Source organism: Stegodyphus dumicola, chromosome X2 (genome assembly GCF_044657685.1).
Source record: "Stegodyphus dumicola isolate Sdum_Otavi_A_Nest chromosome X2, ASM4465768v1".
Classification (NCBI taxonomy): Eukaryota; Metazoa; Arthropoda; class Arachnida; order Araneae; family Eresidae; genus Stegodyphus; species Stegodyphus dumicola.
The window spans coordinates 45,615,840-45,639,533 of NC_140781.1; the positions used below are offsets into that span (position 1 = coordinate 45,615,840).

The following is a 23,694-nucleotide window of genomic DNA, read 5'->3' on the forward strand; positions in this document are numbered from 1 at the left end:
TTTGCTGAAATGTGTTAGTATAACTAAGAACAGTGCTGATAACCACCAGTTCTGCTTGTTGTACCCAATTGTTCAAACCTAGTTTTCTGTTCCACTCAAAGATTACAGCACCATTTTCTAGTTTACAAAAAGCGCTGCCTGTGCCTCTTTCCGTTTTGAAGCCATGTGTGAAAAGGCGATTATTGCTACTTTGAATTAGTTCACCGTTTATGTTGGTGTCATCGGAAATATTAAAAGATTAAAGTCAGAGATGTTAAAGCTTTTTCAGATGTGTTGCTTCTCTAGTCCAAGTGGTGATAGCTATGACCCCAGAGTGTTAGACTCAGCTTGGTCACCCTTGCGATAGTTGCCTTCCTTTCAACTATAAAATCTAGGAGAGTAATTCCTGCCAGCTGTTGTTGGACTAGCGTGGAGGTGCTGCTTTAGGCCCTGTATATTTAAAGTAGCTGCTGTCTCTGAATTGAGAGTTGAGAGAGGAGATCGTTTCGTGTGAGAGGTAACATCAGATTACCGACCATATATGATTACTCTTTCTGTAATGGTGCCATGCGAAATTTTAACAAACAGCTTAGACGAGAAACCCCATTTAAGTGAAGACATGTATCTCATGTTATTGCTTAGAATACTAATTCAAGTCTCTAAGTTCCTCACGTTACATCCAGGAAAGTCTGCTGTCGAGTGTTAGCCTAAGGTATTTCAACTGGGAGAGACATTGTACCAGTATCCGAGGTAGATTGACACTTGAGTTACGTCTAAGCTGTCTTCTGGGTCCTATGAGTAACGCTTCAGTTTTCTGTGCTGAGATCTAAAGCTTGTGTGCTGCAATTCAGTGGGAGAAGAGATCGAGACAGTACTGCGCTGTCATTTCGAGTTTGCTTTTTCCTACTACAACTAGCATAAAATCATCCGTATAGGCTATAATTCGAGCATAATCTACGCTGTGAGAATTGATGGCATGCCGAATTTTACAGGTTCAACAGGGTTGTCCTAGGCGGGATCCCTCGGACACTCTCTAGAGACATTTTTGGCATAGATGCCACTTTATGATGTTACTTGTATACTTCGATTCTTAAAGTACGAGCGGAGGATGGTAATAATGGCTGCTGAGTAGACGATATGGGTCTGCAGTTGTATTAAATATGGGCAAAAAAGAGAGTCAAAGGCTCTTTGAGGTCGGTAAATCTTTGAGGTCGGTCATCTCTTTGAGTGCAAGTTGTTTTCCTTGTTCGGTTGTATAGTGGTCATTAGGTCTTTTATGGCATGCTCGGTTGAGTTGTCTACTGAATCTATATTAGTTGAGGTAGAGGACCCCGGTCCTGTGCAAAAAGAAGAATTACACTTTCCAGCCTCTTATACTGACAGCAGGCAGACCGGCCTCTAAAAAGAAGGATCTGCCAGAGCTTTGCCAGATTTGAGAAATAACGCACTTCTTGCAACTTCATTTTTTATAGAAGTGCTGTTGTTTCCAGCAAGCTAAAATATATACGAAGAGTAACTCTGATAATTCCCGGTGGATCTCCCTAATTATAATGTTATCAATACCGTCCAAGCTTGAAACTTTTGGGGGTGCCAGGATATGGACAACGTTATCCATTGTGCTTCCGTAGGAGGTGGTTCCTCTCTTCTGGAAATTTAATGAAATTTCATGTTATAGGTCTTTCTCGCTTTCTGCTGCTCTGCTAAGTGATCCTGATCATCATCAGGGAAAACTGTATTTGTGATTTCATTGATCACTTCGATGTTGGATGAGGCAGTGGTACTGGCCACAGACGTACGAGTCGTTGGGCGAAAGATCTTATTACATGCTATCTTTTAGGCAGGTTCTTTTTTTTTCTTTAATACGTGCTTTCGTGGTGTAATTAGAAGCACGTCCGGCTGGCAATCGGGAGGACCGGAATTCGTATTCCGACGGGGATAGTACTGATTTTTTATGTTTACTGCTCCGACAAACTAATTTTTGATGTTCCTGCTCTGCTATATTCCGATAAGTACCTAATAACTCTTCTACTTCTGCATAGGTGTCATCTCTCCCGCTTTAGGTGTAGAATTCGTTTTTCAACCATACTGCCACCAAACCGATTCATAGCGTATTTCATCCGATTTTATCTAACTCGCGTCTTTATATATATATATATATATATATATATATATATATATATATATATAGTTTTATTTAATATTTCGCTATTTATGCCCGAAACCAGGATTTCTTACGTCTGAAAATTCTCGGTGTTTCTATAGACTGATTACCTTTAAAATGAAACATCAATTCTGTTTCATATTATGCGGATTATTTCAATACTAGAATGATAAGATGCAATACTAGAATGATTGCAATACTAGAAAATTATGAAGATTTGATAACAGTAATTACACTTAAGAAAGTAGTGCATTAAAAACAAAACTTTTAGATGAAACAAGAAATTTTATCAGAAGTTATTTCTGCCAAATATGTGATTACACATTTGATAACTTTCTATACAACAGTGAAATGATTTTACCCGCTAAAATCACATATGTTACTGTCCTAAAATGCATTTCATTTGATATTATTTTTAAATATGTATTTCCAGTTTTACTTTGCGTACGTACTTTTGTTAGGTACTGATGTTATAAATCGTAAACTTCAATCACAGTTTTGCAGTTCACGATTAAAAATGTTAAAAGTTTAAAAACCAGTGCAGATTGAAACCCATCAGAGTTAAACTATAAAACTGGAAGATGCTGTTGTAATTTTCTTAAGCAATACAGAGTGGTAAAAGAATTTTTGCTGTTTACACTGAAACAAGGACTAAACTTATGTCTGCTATCTATTATAGTTTCTAGAATTTTTGGATATAGTAAAATGCTAAAGATTTGGCTTATGCAGGAAAGTTTTAGCATTAATTAGGTTGTAAACTAAGTAATATATCTTAATGTTTATGTACGGTTATTACGTACATTTTTGTCCTGAAATAAAAGCTTAATTTGATTTTAATAACTATCTTTCATTATTTTTTCCTTTTTTGCGTACGTTTGCTACATATATTTTTTCCTGGAATAATAACTTAATTTGCCTTTAATAACTACCTTTTATTTTTCTCTCCTTCTGAGCACCAGTAAAGAATAGCTATTGAATATTGCAGACAATGATTTAAGTTGGAAGCATATTGCTGAACAACGATTTACAGTAGTGTGCAAAACTAACTATCATTCGGAAAATATTATTGAAAGACACAGTTATCATTAAGACACAATAACACGCCGAATAAATGCTAATTCAGAAGACAAACAACAAAAATCAGCGTTATATTTACAAAATTTCCACAGGACTAGTTTCGATGGTTTTACCGAACCACCATCCTCAGCTGCAAAACCGCAAATGAATCATTAATTTTCGGTTTTGCAGCTGAGGATGGTGGTTCGGTAAAACCATCGAAACTAGTCCTGTGGAAATTTTGTAAATATAACGCTGATTTTTGTTGTTTGTCTTCTGAACACAGTTATCAATTAAAATTTTCATGAAAGTAGACTTCAGAGATCTGGAAAATGGAAAAATGTAGCTGTGGCCTCTGTTAACAAAAAGGATATGCAAATAAGATATGAAAATTAATCAACATTCCTATATTTTCTGGCTTTAAGTAAATTTATGTGCTAGGAGATGTATAAATATTGTTAAGTATGTCTAGGTCGCTATGTAGGTAAATACTATTATGCATGGTGTATTGCTGGTAAACTGAAAGCTCAGTCTTAATAAGGCATTTTTATAGATTTACTTATTTCACAAAGCTTCACTTTAGAGAATGGAAGTATGTCCTTAGCATTAAGTCGTCAGAATCGTTTACTAGTCGTTCAGATTGGGCTATTACTACATACAGCGACTGCCCTAATGGTAGTCCTTATTATAGAGAATAGGTAACAAATAGATTAGTTACCTCTGCCAAACGACTGTATGAAATTGTACTGTGTGCAAGGCAACCCGTATGGCTTATCCATTGTGTTACTCACATTGCCTGAAAAGTCTAAATAAAGGCTATTTACTTTATTAAGTGTTGCTTCAAGGTTCAGTTTAAATACTGATTCACAATATGCTTTTAGCTGTATATACTTGGCATAAAACTTTGCACTGAAAGTCTTAGAAACCCAACTTTTAATGCTACAAATGGACAATCATGACCAATATGGATGCATATATAGACAATAATGATAAATAACTGCATTAATCTGCATATAAGTCTGCAGTTGTTAGTATGTCTAGGTTAGCAATTGACTAGTAACGCACTAATAGTCTTGCATCTTCCAGTAAGGCATTTTAGGGGGTTCTGAGTACATTTATTTTCATTTTAATATATGCAGGTATGAGAAATATGGAACACATTGCAGTTCATCCATTATAAGTAACAATGGATTTTCTGGAATTATTTTTTCTCCCTTATTTTCTTTATTTTGGGGGTTTGTTTTATATATATATATTTGCGTGATGTGTGTGTGTGTGTGTGTGTGTGTGCGTATGTATGAGTGACTTGAAGGGACTGAGGGAAGTAAAAATGCATCTGTGCTACTAGATCCTGAAACACAGCGATTTTGATGTTGCATTTTTTATAAATCTGTCACGTAGAAATATTTCATAGACTTTTGTCGAAATTTTTAGTTTGTGTTAAGCATTTAAATAAGGACGAGTGAGTAATTAATTTTATTTTACTAGCTATCTATATGTGGCCATATGTGTCGTTCGATCATTTGTCCATATAAGAATCTCTTTTATGTCAGTGATGTTGCTTACTTTAATAATTGTTTCAGGATTGCAGTTTGGTAGCATTATTTTGCTTTCATTCTGCCCTTGATGCTTTAACATATTGTTGCGTGCGCAGGGGTTCGTTAGGAATTGAATGCACAAGTCCGATGAAAAATGAACAAAATGTATTATTATCACAAATAAAACAAAAGGCTTAAATTTCCTCAGATATTCTTTCAGTATTACAATATCTCACAGTAGTTATCTTTTAACTACACAAACGTTGAACAGAACTTCATTCAAAACAGCTAGAGAAAGCTAATCCGCGAATTCGCTACAGTCAATAAGTTTTCCAAGCAAACTCTTAAAACAACAACAAACTAAGTAACTACGAACTGAGCGGTTTTCATGTCGCTTATATAAGCCTTTTAAATGCGCGAGAATTTTCCAGCACTTTCTCGAAATCAAAAAGACATATTTATTTATTTATTAAATGTTAAATATACGCGCTCTTGTATTTTAATTTTCTGTCTTAGCTTTCTTTCAATATTCGTCACGCGCTGCACTGCACGGAGAATAAAACAATTTTATTTATAAGTCTACTAACAATAGCTATTTAAATACCAAATCCGTAACAATATTCATAGTAGAATGTTAAATGCAATCAGAAATTAAATTCTTTTTCTTATGTGAAATTTCTATTTGTTTTTCAGTATATCCCAGACACAAAAAGTACAAGCTGAGTTATGTTCTCGAGCCAATAGGTAAGAAATTTCTATGTTTATTTCTATAAGTAGTTACTGTGTAATATAGTTTTTGACTTTTGATTTGTGTAGACATTTGATTCTGAATTTCCCATTTAATACTTCAGAGAAAGTTGGTATGTCCAGACTTACTGCACTCTGAATCATTTAGGAGTGGTTAGGCCCATTACGCAGCAAGTTTATATGTGACTTGATGCAATGTAATAATAATGTAATAATAATGACTCTGACATTAAACATAACTGGGAGCGAAAATTTTTTAATTCAGTACAGTGTAAGCCTTTATGCTACTGTATTTATGTATAAAAATACATTAATGTGCCTCACTAAATCTATGGTTGAATGATTTCTACACTGAATATGCAGTTACATATTAACTGATACCTGTCGTCTACATGGCACTGTTTATCACAAGTTGACATTAAGTATGTCTCCTTTTGCGACCATGTATAACCAACAAAGTAAGAAAATAAACACACCTGATGATGTAATTACAATGATTAATATGATGTGTTTCTTTCAAACCAATTCTCTTTTATTCCTAATAGTTTATTTGTACATATAAATATTACATTTTCATGGCATGGTTTTATTGAGGGGTGCATAATTTCATTGCTGCCACCTCTACCGGTTTTTCATCACGTCTCCCAGTCTCCTAGCAGATCATACAAATTCCCGTTTTTGATTTTTGCACTTTACTAAGGAAAATCTTTTCCCAAAAGTAAATAAAATGTTTTGAATTACCCAGATAGTCGTAAATGAGAAAATTTTAAAACATAAGTTCTTAAATTTTTTTTTTAATTTACTAACGGAGAATAATAGAACATCAAATATGGAATTAACAGAAGTCCTATGCAATAGTATATAGCTGCAACAGCTAATCAAGTACTTTCAGGCAAGTTATCACCGATAAAAACGCATGGGTGTCATAGTTCTGGCATAAGTTACAACTTGTATGGAAATTATAGGCATTAGCTAATATAGTATAATTATTTGTAAAAATTGTGAAATATTCGGAAATTCTTAAATTGGCAACTTATGGGCAGGATAACTCTGTGTTCATGATATTCATATAATGAAAATACTTTAGATTACATGTTTATAATAAAAAATTACTTGTTTAATAATAGTCAACAAAAAGTAAATGCTTTTGTTTCATTTTTGGCATTTTATATTTTTATAGGGGTAATAGGTAGTGACAATACATGACACAATTTAAATGTTTATTATTTCAGATTTTATTTTTCTTACTTTTAGTTTTAGGAGTAAGTAAGGAATGTAACATACATAAAATAGATCTAACCTGTTCTGATAACTTTGTATTGATGTCAGAATGATGAAATTATTTCAGATTTCATTTGTGTATTGAAACAATTTGCATATTAAGGAATAATCAACAAAAAATGAATTTTTGTTTTTTATGAGTCATTTGCTATTTATGTGCAGCAGTTTTTAATTATGATATTGGGTCTGGCAGAAAGACCTTCCCAATTTAAAAAAGCAATAAAAAGTAAATGGTAAGAAATATTTCAAATTTTATTTTACCGTCCTACAGAGCAATGCTTCCCATTTTTTCATCATTATATTTTAAAGGTTGCATCGTTGAAATTGTCGCTTTCATAAGTTGTACACTTAACAAGCCTCAGCCAGTAATTTTGTATTTTTCCTGCTTGATGTTGCAACCGTCTGAGAATGAATGATAGTTTTCAGTTCCTCAGATATCTATATCCTCTGCCCGCAAAAAGGCCACAGGGCGACGAAAAGTCTGCCAGGAGGGTCGGGCCAAGGCCATCTTGATGGAAGAAGGCCGAATCCAAAGGGGTTCTCTTTTGATGTGACGTCACGAGCGAAGGCAATAGTACTAAGGCCATCTTCAGACACTATGAGCGTAAACAGAGCGTACGATTAAGCTAGAAGTTATATAACATCAACTATAGTAAATTTAACTTTTAGTAAGATGTATCGAAAGTGAAGTTTATTTTCTATCTCACTTTATGTTTGTTTGATGTTTTCCTTTAATTAATTGTGTTTGACCCGTACTTCTTAAAAGTTAGTTCGTGTTACAAAACAAACACTTTTATGATAAAGAGATTCCCTCCCCCCATTTTTATTCATGTTCTAATTATATTTATTACATATGCCGTAACACTCATATTAAATATTATAACAATCCAATAAATTTCTCATGTACTTTTCATTTAAAAAAAGTTCAGACATTACAGGTGTTAAAATTTTTTCATGATTGTGGCTTCGAGATTGTTTCCATAATTTCCGACAACAACTAAGTTAACTATAAATGCTATGCAATGGTTATATGGTGTCTGTTATTGAAAATGAATTTTATTTGGGAAAAAATATTTTTTTTTACTATTTGATTTATTTTATTTACTGAAATGTATAAAGAATAATACGTTGAACCAAACTGAAACTAATCAAACCATCTTTTAATGATACAGATAATAAGCTGTATTATGCAAGTCTATTCCATTTGAAAAAAAATTATACATCATAGAGCAGCACCCTTCTATACAAATAGCTCAAGCACTTTCGAGAAAAAGTATTATATTCAATCTCTTTAGAAATGCAAAATGTTTCTACTGCAGTTAAATATTTTGATGTAAACACTGTTGTAGCACTGTAAGGTTTCCTTTTGTTCAATAAACCAATTATTCAAATTTTCGATGACAATGATCGTTTTAAAAAACAAAAAACAAAAAAAAAAAATCCCAGAAATTGAAAAATCAATCCTTATTAATACATTAATTTAATATTAATAATTTGGGGTATCTTGTTGAAGACATTTTGGTGGGTATTTAAATTTATGAAACACATGTTTGGTTATGAAAATGAGTATTTTTTAATTGCTACAAATTTTTACATTGAACATCTTTCTATATGTGTCTATGCATAACAAATGCAAAAAGAATCAATATGTCGAAATCTATGTGTAAATCAAATAATGAAGAAATGGAATGCATTTATATCGCCATGTTCCCAGATTAATTTAAAAGTAGTATATTTTTATCTTAAAATTATGCTATTAACAATTAAATCTAAATATTGATAAATCTTATATCTAAGAAATGCATAACTCTCTCTTGAATGTCAATCCTTTTGACTTAACGTGGAATATTAATATTTGCAGCTCTCGAATTTCTGGGTACGGTTTTTTATATGAGGCAGCAAAAACATAATTTCTTGTATTGCTTGGAAATAAGAGAAAATATTTAGTTTTGAATACTAGTCACACCGTGGTTAAAAATTTGATATAATATTCATTTTAATTTTAGTTTAAAACTATTTGAGTTTGCAGTGTTTAATGCTATTAAACTGCATATAATGGTATGTAACAAAAGATATAGTATTGTAAAGCATGCTATTGATTAGCAAGCAAAAATATTATTTGAGAAACTCCCCTAAGATACAGTCCCGTTGTCTAAGCGTAAAAGATTAGTAATCCATTCTTCAGGTATTTGTTTTTAAATACTGATTATAGGAAGAGAAGAATATATTTTTTTCTCATATACTACCGGGAAAAAGAAAGCGCCCTGACCTCAATATCAGTTTGGCTGATTGCCCTTAGCTGTGACGTCACCAAACGTTAGCTTCGGCCTTCTCCCATCAAGATGGCCTTAGTCAGGCTGCGTCCCTCATATCATATCATCCTCTGTATAAGAACTTACGTTTTCAAGTATCCTCAAAGAAAATAGTTATTGGAAGATGTGTAAAATAATGCCATTGATTTAGTTTTTTCCCCCCTACTTGTTATACCTGTGTCATGTTGGAACTTCAAAGGTGATTTCCAAGGTTGTTTATTCTCGGCTGTGGAAAACGACGTAACATATATATACTATATACCAATGCATGTTATAGTGAGCATGCGTCCTTCCACAAAGCATACCATGCTTTCGCCATAAGGGAAACGAAAATGGGCAAGTGGCTGAATAGATAAGTCATTGAATGTTGGAAATTCAACCTGAATTCAGATCACTGTGAATGAACTGTTTACATGGTTGATTCGATTGACTTCCCTATGTGCAATGTAAATATGAACCAGTTTCCTTTGCACATTCTGCACGAGGATATCCCTTCTCTTAGACAAATAGAATTTGTGTGCTTTGTCGTATTTAAATAAATTACCAACCAGCAATAGAAAAGTAATTATAAGTAAAGTTAAAATTTGTTTGAAAGAAAATTCATAAATGAACATTCAAGATGTTGAACAAAAATTGTAAAACTTCATGGTTTCTGTCCTGATAATGGCAAGCAATCAGGGCATACATTTTAATAATTGGAATTAAAAAATTTATTATTTAAATAAATTAATTTTTTCTAACCCTCAGATTATTGCAGCATTTCGGATCTGCACGTGAAAAGATCTGTTTAAGCAATGTTTATCAGCAAATTTGGTGTAATTACTTAATACAAATTTTTAGTTTTCATATTCTTCCATTTACTATGATTTAGAACATTGAAATACAAGTGAATAAATTATTTCAAAGAACAATGTAACATCAATCAATTAACAACAAATTTCTTAACTCTATAAACATAATCATGTTATTCAAAAGGTTAATTTGTTTCCATGGAATTATCGCTTCTTTACTTTGCTGTATTCAAGTAGACAAACTGTTAATGCAACCCTTGTGTTGCTCAAATAAGGGTAACATTTAAGAGTCTCTACAAAGGTAGCATATGAAAGCCAAATTAAAACCAGTGAGATTATTCTGCTAGATCCAGTATATGAAATGTTTTAAACTCTAACTATTTACGGGTTCTGTATTCTTATTTTTGTTTCTATTTTTAGGTGTAGCTGGTGAAATTAAAATACAGGATATAGATCTGCTATCCTACAGTAAGTATTTTATATCAATAATAGTAGTATACTTACAGGAAAATTTATCTTAAGAATTGAGATTGCTGGTATTAAAATCTACATATTATATGGTATTTTACACCGTGTTCCAGTTATAGTTTAGTTATAGGAGACATATAGTGAGTCTGTTAGTATTAAAATTTTCGTATTAACTGGTATTTTTTCACAATGTGTCATTTATAATTTGGAAAATGTATAGTGATTCAGGATAAAAAAGGGGGCAGTTCTATCTCCTGTTTTAGTGGGTCGATCGAAGAAATTAAACTTTTATTTTTTGTGTTTCAAATTGCAAATAAGGATGTACTTATGTATCTATTTAGCACTGTTCTAACAAAGTATTTTGGTAGAAATCGAACTTTCTGAAATGGCATCTCCATTTATTCAGTCTATGCCTCATATTATTGGTCCGAGTTTTGTAAAAATAGCATAAACAGCTTTTTTTAATTAGCATTTAAAAATTTAGCTCAGTAATGTTAATTGAATTTGATCTGTATTTGATGTATCTCATTTTTATTTGAACTCCCTTGTTTTCTTCCTTTATGTTCTGAAATTCAGGTTTATTTAAAATAAAATTCAGACATATTTACTGGTTTATTTAAACATGTTTTATTATTTTTCGAAAACCAATTTGCATTATAACGTATTTAAATTTTCTCTCCATCTTAAGTTTATTTCCTATCTGAATTGGAAAATACAGATTGTTCAACTCAAATAATTCGCGGGACTAGTACTAAGTTTATTAAACAAAATTTCAGGAAAATTAAAAGTTAATTTCTGTACATTCAGAAAGCTCTTAAATTCAAATTCATTTTAAGAATAAGGTGTTTCGAATATTTGCTTCTCATACATTTTACAGTTTCACATTTCACATATTTCAATACCCATTCCATTTCGGACACTTAAAAGTGACGAAATATTATATTCATATATTCATTATTTCAAACGTTACATACTAGTAAACTGAATAAACTACAAATTTGTACTGTATATACTTCAATGAACAATGAAACCTGATTTAAAAAGTTGTTAATTGGCTTTTGTTTTGTTAATTGGCTTCGTCGATGAAGTTTCTACTAGCTTCTTCTCGTATTTTAAAACTCAATCTCCAGGGATTTGTGTCCTTCAGTTTGAGAAATTCTATCCACATTTTTTGCTATCACTATTTCATCTTCATTATCTTCTGTATCTTTCTCTTTCAACATCATATTAGTCATCTTGAGAAAACCATTCATTCAAGTCCACCACTATTATTTCCCACATCCAGGCACCTTTTTTTAATGCAGACAATATGTTTTCTTGATCAACTGTCTCATGTTCAACACTTTCTGAAGGTTCTTCTTCCTGTTCGTACCCTTCACCTAGTACAACTTTTCAGATTTTAAATTGTTGTTGAGGTGGTACTTTTCCTCGACTGAACTGCGTAATAGGCAACGTCCTTAAAAGTCAAACTTCGCAAATTTTGAATCATATCTTCTCCTCGCTTAATAGAATCAATTAAGCTGACAAAAATTCTTGCAATAACTCTTTAAAGTCTCCAAAATCCCTTGATGCATAGGCTGACCCACAGCCGTAACATTTGCAAGCCGTAACATGGCCTTCATTTTCCCCTTAAAGTTCTTCATTTGAATGAGAAGGAACATTATCCAAAAGCTTTGCTTTGCAACCGAGTTTATTAGTGAAGTTACGGTCCCATTAGCATTTTTTAATTTTGACTTTAGGAACTTTTTTTCCATTAATACCCTGTCTAATTTAATTACCATGGCAACTAAACCTTTAATTTCTTCTCTTTCACCTGAAAAACGTTTTCCTGTAACATCTTATCCAATTATTTCAAATAGGATTTCAGTTCCTTTACATGTCACTTATAATAATAATAAGAATTTCAAGTTCTCGAATCCAGGGTCCATAGCTAATTCGAGAGATGTCACCACAAATCATTTCTTAATCTATTGCTTCGAGATTGCAAATATACTTATCATCAAAACTACCTAAATAAATTTTTAAAATTTATATTTCGATACATTTATTACTGTCCCTTCAAATAAAGAATGTTGTACAATTCCTTCTTTAATTGGCTCGTAATTCATATATAAAGTTTATGACTTTGATTGAAATTGATGACTTATGTGATTGAAAATATTTAATAAGAGTTTTGATATACGATTTAGTCATTATAATTCCTTTTTTCCAATTTTAAGTTTGTAGGAGTGTGCTGCATGCATCGCATGCTTTAAGACTTGGAATTATACCTCCAAAAACCAAGTTACATCTACGTGGGGTTAAATTTGCATTGAAATTATCCATTTGCAGATTTGTCAACAGTGCTATTGCTCAAGAAAATAAGTTGTTTAATTTTCGAAAATTTAATTGAGATTTTTACTACACTGGTAAACTGCATCTTATTTGAAATTTAAAAACTCATATCCTTTTATACAGTTGGTATAATTACAAAACAGCGCTTCATTCACTATTTTTTCATTCATTTGTATAGTACAGATAGGAAAAAAATTCATTTGGTTTTTAGCAGTTTTCATTTGGTTTTTAGCATTCATAGTATTTCCATGTTCCATGTTCATGTTTATTCTCATATTTTTGTCATGTTTTCCATCAAATATGCATAATTTTAACATGAATTGTATTTTATAAGTAGCATACTATAATGCAAATTCTTCGTTATGGAGAGTTCACTGAATATTGCTTGAATATGGTTATGTTTCCGAAAGCTGTTTTCTTAATAATAATTTTTTTGCTAAAATAATATTGGAAAGGGAAATTTCTAAATCCCTTGTCTGAAAGCATGTTATGTATGCGTTGTTTTAGTATGGAAAGGTAATCATGAATTATTTCTTTTTAATTAATTTCAAATTGAAGCTCTTTAAGACTGCTGTTTTCTGTTTACCATTTTTTCGAATCAGTAGGTGTAATTAACTATTTCCCTCTATCTGCTTTAAATAAAAAAACTTCTGAAATTCCCTTCCATTTACCAGTTTTTCAAGAGACTTTGAACCTTCAGTTAAATAGCTAGAAGTTTAGGCGGTGTATTACAGTTTTGCCTCTATTTCGCTCTAAATGAGAAATGAAAGTTTGGCTAGAATTATTTTGTGGTATATTGATATGTCAAACATATTTCACTTTTAGCGAAACAAACTTACTTTAAAATTTTTCGATGGCATGTTAACATATTATTATACTGTAAATACTTTGTGTACACCAACGCTAGCACTTTTAGATTTATATTGCTTAAATACAGTTTTAAATTTAGAAGCAGTAGTTATAATTCAAGGAAGTTATGAAGTAAAAATATAGTTATTTTCTGTGTTAAATATTTCAGTGAGTTGCTTTATTCCATGCAATTGTTAGGGTATTTAGCATCAATTACTGCAGATTTTAATTTTCTTTAGTGTATTTTAAATTAATAGTCTATAGAAAGCCGTCTTTAAACACTAGTTGGTAATCAGTAAACGTTCTGAAATACTCATTCATTTTTGTCTTTCATATGTTCTTTAATATAATTTTAAAATTGCTATTAATTGGTCTTAGCTGTTTTTCTTTCAAGTTTTAAAATATTTAGTGTCTTTAAAATCTAAAATTTACTTATACACTTGTACTTTTTTTAAGTGCTAGGCCTTACTAGCCGTAGGATAGCTCCTTTTACAAAGTGGTAAGAAATATTTCCTTTTCTTTTAATTATTAATTTTTATTTATGCTTTTTTTTTTGTAGTTGTTGCTTTATATGTGATATCATGTGGAGATTAACATTCATCATTAACATTCATCAGCAATGGCTTGCTTTATGTAAGTTGTAGATTTAAATCATTGATTTCCCTTATGAAAAACAGCAAGGTTTGTGACAGCAAGTTATTTTGAAAGGTATAAATTCAGATTACAAAATGAACCATGTAAGGGAACTTTCGTATGTTAAATTTTTTTAACAGTCTTTCAGAATTTTAATAATCTCATACTCATTTTGCTGTTGATGCAGATTTTATGTGGGTGTTAAATTATTTTCAAATTTTTATACTTTGTTCTGAAAGCGTACAGCAAATCCTTTCATAACTTCTTCAATCATTTTACATTCACAAAAGCCTAGTTATTATATATTTCATATTATAATTATGCATTTCATAAGTATTGAATTATATTTAAAGTACTACATTCTTACAGATACTATTTTCAAATTATTTGAAGTGAAACTAATCTATATCTGTCATATTTGTATCATAGTCAAAAACTATTATTTCTAATTATATCTAAACCATTAATTATTTACATGTTATCATCAACTTTTTAGTGGTATTTTGAAACTTCTTTAAAAACACATTTGAGGATAATTTAAAATATTAATGTGGTTAATAATGAAACTCATTTGAGGATAATTTAAAATATTAATGTGGTTAATAATGAAACTCATTTGAGGATAATTTAAAATATTAATGTTAAATAATGAAATAAAACCTTATTAAGAAGGATGAAAATGCACATGCATTTTGTTCTTCATTTTTCCTCAAAACTGTTTGCCCACCAACTGTTGAGCGGTAAAATCGCTAAACACTGGTAGTTCCAACCTGGGTTCGATTCATGGTTTTTTCCTTGTGTAATACGAGCCAGCTACCCTTGGAAAGTCCTCCACGAAGGCATCCCTTCCCTTAGGCAGATAGCCCTAATGTGCTTTGCCATAATTAACTAAGCCAAAGCGTCAAAGTTATTACTTTTCAGGATTTGTCGGTAGACAATGTCATGGTGATTTATGGTTTTAATACCACAGTGCACATTATATCACATTCGGATTAATTTACTAAAATTAGTGCAAAATTTTCACATTTTTTTAACATTAAAATTTTGAGAATAATTTTGAATTACTTTTAGAGAATTTTGCAATATATAATATATGCAAGGCTTATGAAGCAAGTATCCAGCCAAATGTGAATTATCTTTAAAATCAAACTGTTTCTCCTTAAAAGTCTACTTCTCAATCATCAAGAGCTCAGTCGTCAATCATCATGAGCTGTAATTTTTTTTAGTTTAAATACCAGTTATCATATAAATTATTAACAATATCACGAAATGTGCTGTCTCAATTAAGCTGCTAACAATATTTAATCTTGTAATGTATTATCTTTTAAACAGTATTACATTGTTTGTATGCTTTATGTAAAATATGTTTAGGATAATGTGAAGCATGTATATTAAGTGCAATAAAACTAGCTTAAAGCGGCTGCTCATGAGGCTGAAAAATATGCTTTTAATCAAAACGTTTTTTTAATTATTATGAGAAATATATGATCAAAGTAAAACTAATCTATATTTGTTATATTTGTCTCATAGTAAAAAAATCATTTTCTTTCTCATTATTTATTATTTCTTAAAGTAAAATAAGTATTTAATAAGAAATAAAATCAAGTTATTTTTCTCTCATAATCAAAACATTTTATTTCCTTACTTGTTATTTATTATTTCTTAAATAAAATCAAACGTATTTTTTTATTTAATAAGAAGTAAAATCAAAATTAGAAAGAATTCAAATTATCTTTCATAATCTACTGTGTCTGTTGACTTAATGGAAAATGACTAATAAAATGGTTTGCATGTAGCATTGATAGACATGAAAAAGATTCCACGAAATAATATATGTTTCCAAACTGTGTTTTTAGAACTTTAAATCTAATAATAAACGTGTAAATATTTACGTTAAGGTATAAGTAAATTAACAGTCGTTTTTATAATGTGGAATGGTTTTTTTTTTAATATGGCAAAGCACAGGAGAGTTCTCTGTTCTAAGGAAGGAATGTCTTTATGGGCTTTTTTCTTGTAAAGAAAGCTGGCTGGTATACACGCACGAAAAAAACTACGAAAATCTACCATGTAACCAGCCCGTTCACATAAGTTCGAATCCAGGACAAACTACCAGTTATTCAACAGTCTTTATCTGCTCGGCCGCTGGTGGGGCCAATTTTGCAATTATGAAATTAAATTATTAATAGCCAGTTTTGGTGCAATGTGTTTTGAGATTAACCGTTGGCCTTTTTTTATTTCCCATAACAAATGTCTCATTAATTAAGACACAATAACGCGCCGAACAAACACCAATTCAGAAGTCAAACAACAAAAATCAGCGTTACACTCACAAAATTTTCACAGGACTAGTTTCGATGGTTTTACCGAACCACCATCTTCAGCTGCAAAACCGCAAATGAACAAGATAGGAAATAATGATTAGATAAGATAAGAAAGCTTGGGCAAGAATAAGCAAGTGGCGCCATCTGTTGGTGAAACCAGAATTAAAACATAATTTCTTTAAAGGCCGAAGGCAAATTTGGATTGGAATTAGGATCGTTAACTAGAACAGAAAGATTTTTATGAATGTGAAATGCCTCTAGAAAATCCAGTTCTCCAATGGAAGATGTTTTTTGAATAATTTTGGCAGCAGAAAATCTGAAAGTGTGGTTTTCGGACCAACAATGTTGAGCAACAGAAGACTTCTGTGTTTCCTTTTTTCTAACATATGCCTCATGTTCCTTGACGCGAAATTTTAAGGCTCTCTTAGTTTGGCCAATGTAAATTAAACCACACTGGCAAGGAATCCTATAAATACCCCAGGAATTCATATCCGGAATGGGGTCCTTGAGTATGGAATTCGGAATTTTATTGATGGGAGAATAAACAACCCGAAAGTTAAATTTCTGCAAAATATGTGCAACTTTATAGCTAATTGATGGAAAGAAGGGAATGACAACAGAATTTTTATAATCTCCTAAAACAAGAGTGTGACATTTAGTGTGTTGAGATGAGAATTTTTTAACTGCTTGATTAATAATGTTGGGTGGAAAGCCCCTGTCAATAGCTATTCCTTTTAAATACTTTAGTTCTTCATCAAGGGCTAGTTTGGAGGAGCAAACTTGAAGAGCACGGAAAACATAGGAATAAAATGAAGCTAACTTTTGTTTAGTCGGATGACATGATTTAAAGTGTGGTGGAAGGCAAACCGATGAAGGTTTACGGTAAACCGTAGTACTGAAGTTGGATGTGTTACGTGTGACCAGAATGTCGAGAAACGGAAGAGAATTGCAAGTCTCAAGTTCAAAAGTGAACTGAATAGCAGGATCAATAGAATTCATTGTTGAAAGAACTTTATTTAAATCATCTTTATTACCTTCAAACAGAGTAAAAGTATCGTCTACGTAGCGGAACCATGCCGGGAAGTTTAAAGTTTCAAACAATTTTGATTCATAATAATGCATGTAGATATCAGCCAGGATGGGACTGAGGGGGCTTCCCATGGCTAATCCCTCAGTTTGCTTGTAATATTTATTTTGGAAAACAAAATGTGTTTGTTTCAAACAGAGTTGAGTGAGAGAAATTAGCTCATCAATTTCGATGCAAGAGAAATGAAATTCGCGAAGTCTGGTTTCTAGACATCTTAATGCACCCTCTACTGGGACATTGGTGAATAATGATTTTACATCAAAAGAAACCATAAGTAAATTACTAGGAGAATTGTTTTTAGCTTTTTTTACAAACTCTATTGAATTTTTTATGGTGTAAGTGTTATTGTCTAATAGAGTTAAAAATCTATTTAGTTTCTAGATTTTCAACTCTATTAGACAATAACATTTACACCATAAAAAATTCAATAGAGTTTGTAAAAAAAGTTAAAAACATTTCTCCTAGTAATTTACTCATGGTTTCTTTTGATGTAAAATCATTATTCACCAATGTCCCAGTGGAGGGGGCATTAAGATGTCTAGAAACCAGACTTCGCGAATTTCATTTCTCTTGCATCGAAATTGATGAGCTAATTTCTCTCACTCAACTCTGTTTGAAACAAACACATTTTGTTTTCCAAAATAAATATTACAAGCAATGCATTATTATGAATCAAAATTGTTTGAAACTTTAAACTTCCCGGCATGGTTCCGCTACGTAGACGATACTTTTACTCTGTTTGAAGGTAATAAAGATGATTTAAATAAAGTTCTTTCAACAATGAATTCTATTGATCCTGCTATTCAGTTCACTTTTGAACTTGAGACTTGCAATTCTCTTCCGTTTCTCGACATTCTGGTCACACGTAACACATCCAACTTCAGTACTGCGGTTTACCGTAAACCTTCATCGGTTTGCCTTCCACCATACTTTAAATCATGTCATCCGACTAAACAAAAGTTAGCTTCATTTTATTCCTATGTTTTCCGTGCTCTTCAAGTTTGCTCCTCCAAACTAGCCCTTGATGAAGAACTAAAGTATTTAAAAGCAATAGCTATTGACAGGGGCTTTCCACCCAACATTATTAATCAAGCAGTTAAAAAATTCTCATCTCAACACACTAAAAGTCACACTCTTGTTTTAGGAGATTATAAAAATTCTGTTGTCATTCCCTTCTTTCCATCAATTAGCTATAAAGTTGCACATATTTTGCAGAAATTTAACTTTCGGGTTGTTTATTCTCCCATCAATAAAATTCCGAATTCCATACTCAAGGACCCCATTCCGGATATGAATTCCTGGGGTATTTATAGGATTCCTTGCCAGTGTGGTTTAATTTACATTGGCCAAACTAAGAGAGCCTTAAAATTTCGCGTCAAGGAACATGAGGCATATGTTAGAAAAAAGGAAACACAGAAGTCTTCTGTTGCTCAACATTGTTGGTCCGAAAACCACACTTTCAGTTTTTCTGCTGCCAAAATTATTCAAAAAACATCTTCCATTGGAGAACTGGATTTTCTAGAGGCATTTCACATTCATAAAAATCTTTCTGTTCTAGTTAACGATCCTAATTCCAATCCAAATTTGCCTTCGGCCTTTAAAGAAATTATGTTTTAATTCTGGTTTCACCAACAGATGGCGCCACTTGCTTATTCTTGCCCAAGCTTTCTTATCTTATCTAATCATTATTTCCTATCTTGTTCATTTGCGGTTTTGCAGCTGAAGATGGTGGTTCGGTAAAACCATCGAAACTAGTCCTGTGAAAATTTTGTGAGTGTAACGCTGATTTTTGTTGTTTGACTTCTGAAATGTGTCATTAGATAACTATCTAAAACGCATGATTTAATTTTCTTGCTCTTTCATCATTTCAACATCCATAGGTGAACAGATAACTTAATTTTTCACTTTATGAATAAAAGACTGTTTCCTTCTCATTAATAAATGCACCTGGTGGTATATTATATATAATGACCTTTGATTGTTTCCTTCTCATTGTTCCTGGTGGTATATTACACATAATGACCTTTTTAAAGTTTCGAGGATTGATCAAGGGTAGATATCCCTCTTGTACTTTACCATAATCAACTGTACATACTGATACTGATCGAACTCCTGCATGATAGACTATCTTAATGAATAATTTTTCAATAAATCAGGCATATTTAATAGTTTCATAAACTGATTAAACTGCTGCTTTGTAGCACAGTTTTAATTTTTTAACTATTGACATATTTACAGTCTTTTCATGTACGCAGAACTTATCAGTAACAGTTTATACATTTGAAATGATGTGAACATCAGAGTTGCCATTGTGTGATAAGATTTGTTAACTTGCTTTAATCACCCTTATTCATCCTAAGCCATCTCTAAAGGTTAGCTAAGCATTCCTCATAAAAATATCCCACAACCATAAGAATTTCATGTTTTAGTCTTTATTTTTATTTATTACCTTTTCTTTAAAATTGTTTTACCAATACAATGTTCAGACTGTGGGAATTACTACGTAATAATCTGTGTGCTTCTTTTCTTGAAGGACTGAAGCTGTTCATTCAAATTGTGATTTTCTGTACTTTAAATTTTATATCTAGTTCTAAATCTTTGAACAATATTGAACGAATCTTTATATAATATTTGAAATGGCGGAAGATGGCAGGTATAGAAGAATGAAAGTTTGTTTGGTTAATGTTCGCAAGGGCTTATTGGCTTGAAACTTAAACGGTTGTAAGATTCCAAACCTAGAAGTTACTGCAATGTGTCTGGAACGTTGAGAACTGGTAAGCGTATAATCGCTTAGTTCAAAATGATAGAAGCGTAAACTTACGAAGGGTTGAATACCCTTTATTATTCAAAATAAATTTAACAGACGACTCCTTTCTTGGATTTTACAATAAAGCCTCCACTTGGGCTTGAACTCAGGAAAGCTAAAAAATAAGGCTTAACTAAAAAGATATAGCAGGAGCTATCAAGATTTTATGGGGCAACATTACATCACCATTGGTGTTTATAAGTCTGCCCTATTATAGCTGTGAATTTTTTATGGGTCTGTCTATTTAGTTTAACATCTAACTGAAACGTTCTAGAAACATGATTCATTTACCTCATTCTCCATTCAAAAGTAGTGAGCTTTTCAAAATTGTTTGTTTTACGAATATTACAGTAACGAGATTAGTTTCTTCATGCTTTTTCATGTAATATGATCTTCCGTTATTGATATTGCTAATGGAAATTTATTTATTTGAAATTTTTTGCAGTTTCCCTATGGCATAAAAACTTTGGATGAATCTAAATCTGTGAAGAAGTAGAGGCTGCTTGTTGCAGACCAATGTATACAATACCTGCTGGTATATTGACAACTTATATGCTGCGACTTTAGGATGAAGATTTTACATTGTAGTTTTTTGGTTGTTGTTTCAAGTGCATGTGTTTTTAATATGTTAGCTGTAGTTTTTAGTAAATGGGTAGAAAATTTATAATATATATAAGTTGAATTTTCATTAATTATCAAACTATTGCATATCATGTATACATCATGTGTATATCATCAAACTATATATGTATATCATGTGTTGCATTTGTTATAGTTAGACAGCTATTAAAAATTATGAATGTTTTAATAGCTGTCTGATAAATGAATAATGCTAAAATAGAAATTACTCTATAATCTCCATTTTAAAGGCAGAATAATTCTCCAAAAGATTTTAGTAAAGTCTGCTTTAATTTTTAATGTTATTTAAGCAACTGATGTACATTCGTTAGGTCATGACTCGTTTGGATGAACGGGCATTAACTAACAGATTGTTTCTTCAATAAATTTCCCCTAATCCTTGAGTCATGACTCGTTTTGATTAACAAGCATTCATCAAGATTCTGTTGTTTTCGTTGTTTACTTCAATAAATTTTGCATACTGGTTTTAGCTACATAAAAAGTTTGACAGTTTTAATTGATAGCTGCAATTACTAATGGAAAATGTAAAAAAGACCAATTTAAAAATATGTATTTAATGGTATTCTGGAATTCCTAAAACAAAATAATTCTTTAGTGAAGTCACACCCATAAAAAATAATGCACATCGCTGGTTTCAGCTTTTAAAATACTTGGAGAATTTATTATTAATATTGCTATAACTATGAGCTTGAAAAGTAAAATAATTACATAATGCTTTTGTAGTAGACATATTCGTTTCCTATAAGTTGGAAGCTAATAAATATTTCTTTATCTTCTTTTGCATTACATTGATGTCTCCTTATAATAAACCTTTAAAAGTTACGAATTTTAAATACAAATTTTATATAAAACCATGTAAAACATTGATGGCTGAAGGGCTAAATAAGTCCATAGTTCTATAGTAAAAAACGCATCTATAGTTACGTAGTAAAAAACAACGTCTACATATGTCTTTAAATTCCCTAATACTATTTGGAGATTTATTCAGCATATTAATATAAAATATCATCTGATCACATACGTAATATGCAGTAGTTAAAAAAGAGTCTGCAGTTTTGTAGTTAAAAAAAGACTGTGCATAAGTCTTTTAATAACAGTGTACTATATGGAGATTTTATTAAGTATAATAAAATGAAATGGGGCATAAAAATATTATGTAATGTGTGTGTTTGTATTAAATGTATCTTTAAACCTATTCTTAATCGCCTAGAAATATCTGATTATTCGTTGCTTTTTAGATTTCCATATTAAATTCTGTAGTTATGAAAAAGTGAAAAAAAGAAAAAAAAACTGTAGGTCTGTAGTTTAGAAAAGAGACTTGCTTAAGTCTTTGAGTGTTAGTGTACCATTTGGAATTTTTATTAAGTAAATTGAAATTAATTGTTGTGTAATAGATATTATAAAATTTCATATTTATATTAAGTGTATCTTTAAACATAATTTTGTCAAATTGAATATATATTATTATTCCTTTGATTTTTAGATTTCCATTTTATTCCAGATTAAAATCTAAAGTTATAAAAGCAAAAATAAAAAATAAATAAAAAAAAATTGTACTTTTAGAAAAAGACTCTGCATATGTCTTTGAATGTAGTTTTTATTAAATATATTAAAATGAAATGTCGCGTGATAAATATTATGTAACATATACGTTTCCATTAAATGTACCTTGAAAACTAAGACTCTGAATATATGATTATTCGTTTGCTTTTTATACTTCCATATTATTCCATATTAAACCCATTTTAAAATATGTATTTAATGGTATTCTGGAATCCCTAAAACAAAATAATTCTTCAGTGAAGTCACACTCATAAAAATGTTGCACATCGCTGGTTTCAGCTTTTAAAATACTTGGAGGATTTATTCTTAATATTGCTATAACTTGGAGAATGTATATTTAGAATTGTATTGTGGTGTTGCGTGGCCCCAACTTGCCCGCAACCGTAGTAGTGACTGCTATGAACTGAAAATTACACAAACTCTTAAGAAGGGTTTAACTCTCTTTTTATTCCACTTTAGAAGTTACAAATGAGATCACTTGACGCTCACAAACTACGCCGACCCGGCGGCTAACTAAAAATCGAAAAGTACAATTAAAAATAAATAATCAGGATGAATAAATAACAAGGTCACTACCTACGAGGCTCTATAAACGTGACTAACTTAACCGCGTTCTAAGATACAGCTGAGATTTCAGCAAACTTTCTGAATAAGAAGTTGAAAGATTCAACTAACTGCCGAAGTAGGCTCACAGGCCGAAACGCGCGGTTCTTAAATTTCTAACTAGCAACCTTCACGCTCGTGAATCAAGAAAGCACACCTACAAACTCGTTTCCCTTCTATTTAACTCAAATTACTTCTGCTAAATATTTGAATACTCTGCGCGTTCTACTAAAATTTACATACTCTGGCATTGGCAATTCCAGGGGAAAGTAAAGGCTTGACAGGAAAAATAGCTTAAACTTAAAATAAATGTTAGTTAAAATAAATATAAACCCTACATTTGCCGCTGACAGAATTTGGTAAACTTGGAAGCAGGTCCTAGAAACGACCTGTTGAAAACGTTTCCATATTCTGAACTAAAAACTGAAGAGCCTCGTTTACATAAAACAAACTGTTTTCTCAAAAATTAGAATAAATTTCTGTAGATACATCATTTTACCATCTCTTCTTACAGGAATTTTTCCTG

General features: G+C 31.4%; 1 protein-coding gene across 35 annotated transcripts in view; it reads left to right on the plus strand.

The window, feature by feature from the left end:
* LOC118199724 (uncharacterized) overlaps positions 1-22,682 on the plus strand; it is a 203,476-nt gene extending 180,794 nt beyond the window's left edge. For all 35 annotated transcript variants that reach the window (XM_085808940.1, XM_085808951.1, XM_085808945.1 and 32 more), the window contains 4 exons: positions 5,428-5,478; positions 10,286-10,333; positions 13,973-14,015; positions 20,809-22,682. In XM_085808940.1, the coding sequence (XP_085665066.1) occupies positions 5,428-5,478; positions 10,286-10,333; positions 13,973-14,015; positions 20,809-20,824 (158 nt within the window). In that variant the 3' untranslated portion in view covers positions 20,825-22,682. The remainder of the gene's footprint in view (positions 1-5,427; positions 5,479-10,285; positions 10,334-13,972; positions 14,016-20,808) is intronic.
* Positions 22,683-23,694: the final 1,012 nt, after the last annotated feature.